The sequence below is a fragment of the Etheostoma spectabile genome, chromosome 5 (assembly GCF_008692095.1).
Source record: "Etheostoma spectabile isolate EspeVRDwgs_2016 chromosome 5, UIUC_Espe_1.0, whole genome shotgun sequence".
In the NCBI taxonomy this organism is placed as follows: Eukaryota; Metazoa; Chordata; class Actinopteri; order Perciformes; family Percidae; genus Etheostoma; species Etheostoma spectabile.
The window spans coordinates 20,872,767-20,873,465 of NC_045737.1; the positions used below are offsets into that span (position 1 = coordinate 20,872,767).

A 699-nucleotide genomic window follows, 5' to 3' on the forward strand; every position below is an offset into this window, starting at 1 on the left:
TTGTTATGATTTGATACTATAAATAAAATGTAATTGAATTGTATATGTACATGTATTTGTAGTAGTGACAACAATATGTGAATATATGAAAGTGTTTTTTAGATATAATTATTCATGCATATTATTTTTTCGTTTTTATAAAAGAATAATAGTAAAACACTATAAAATGAGTTGAATGTGAAGTAATTGAAGTACCACTAAATAGTTTACTTATTATTGGTTCTAATTAAAATGATGAGGTTATATGGCTTTAGAGAAAATAAGTTTAATGAACTTAAGTCATTAATTTCAAGTAACAACCTTTTAGTCAAATAAAATGTTACTAGTTGGATCTTTAAATAGCTTTCAAGTTACATAAAAATATTCCCTCAGTCGAGAAGGAGTTTCATGCAATCATTTCACGGTTAAGTTAGCGGCCATCTTGTACTGAGACAGGGAAATCATCTTACCCCACCTGTGAGACTTGTACCTCATCTGGGATACATTCATGAAAAACAGGAAATCTTCACACAAATCAAAACATCAAAAAGCAAAAAAATGCTTCATACCTCTTCGTCTTTCATTTTGATTAGTTTCTCGGTCTCAGCATCCGGGGTGGACAGCGGCAGGATGGGGATGGGACTCTCCATACGATTGTCCTGAGCCAGTTTACTGGGAGGAGGAGGAAGAAGAAGAAGAAGAAGAAGAAGAAGAAGAAGA

The 699-nt window shown here is 32.5% G+C and overlaps 1 protein-coding gene across 3 annotated transcripts in view; it reads right to left on the bottom strand.

Moving 5' to 3' along the window:
• The window catches only part of septin5a (septin 5a), a 20,006-nt gene that overhangs the window by 2,098 nt on the left and 17,209 nt on the right, over positions 1-699 (bottom strand). For all 3 annotated transcript variants that reach the window (XM_032516350.1, XM_032516349.1, XM_032516351.1), the window contains one exon: positions 549-651. In XM_032516350.1, coding sequence (XP_032372241.1) covers positions 549-651 — 103 coding nt within the window. The remainder of the gene's footprint in view (positions 1-548; positions 652-699) is intronic.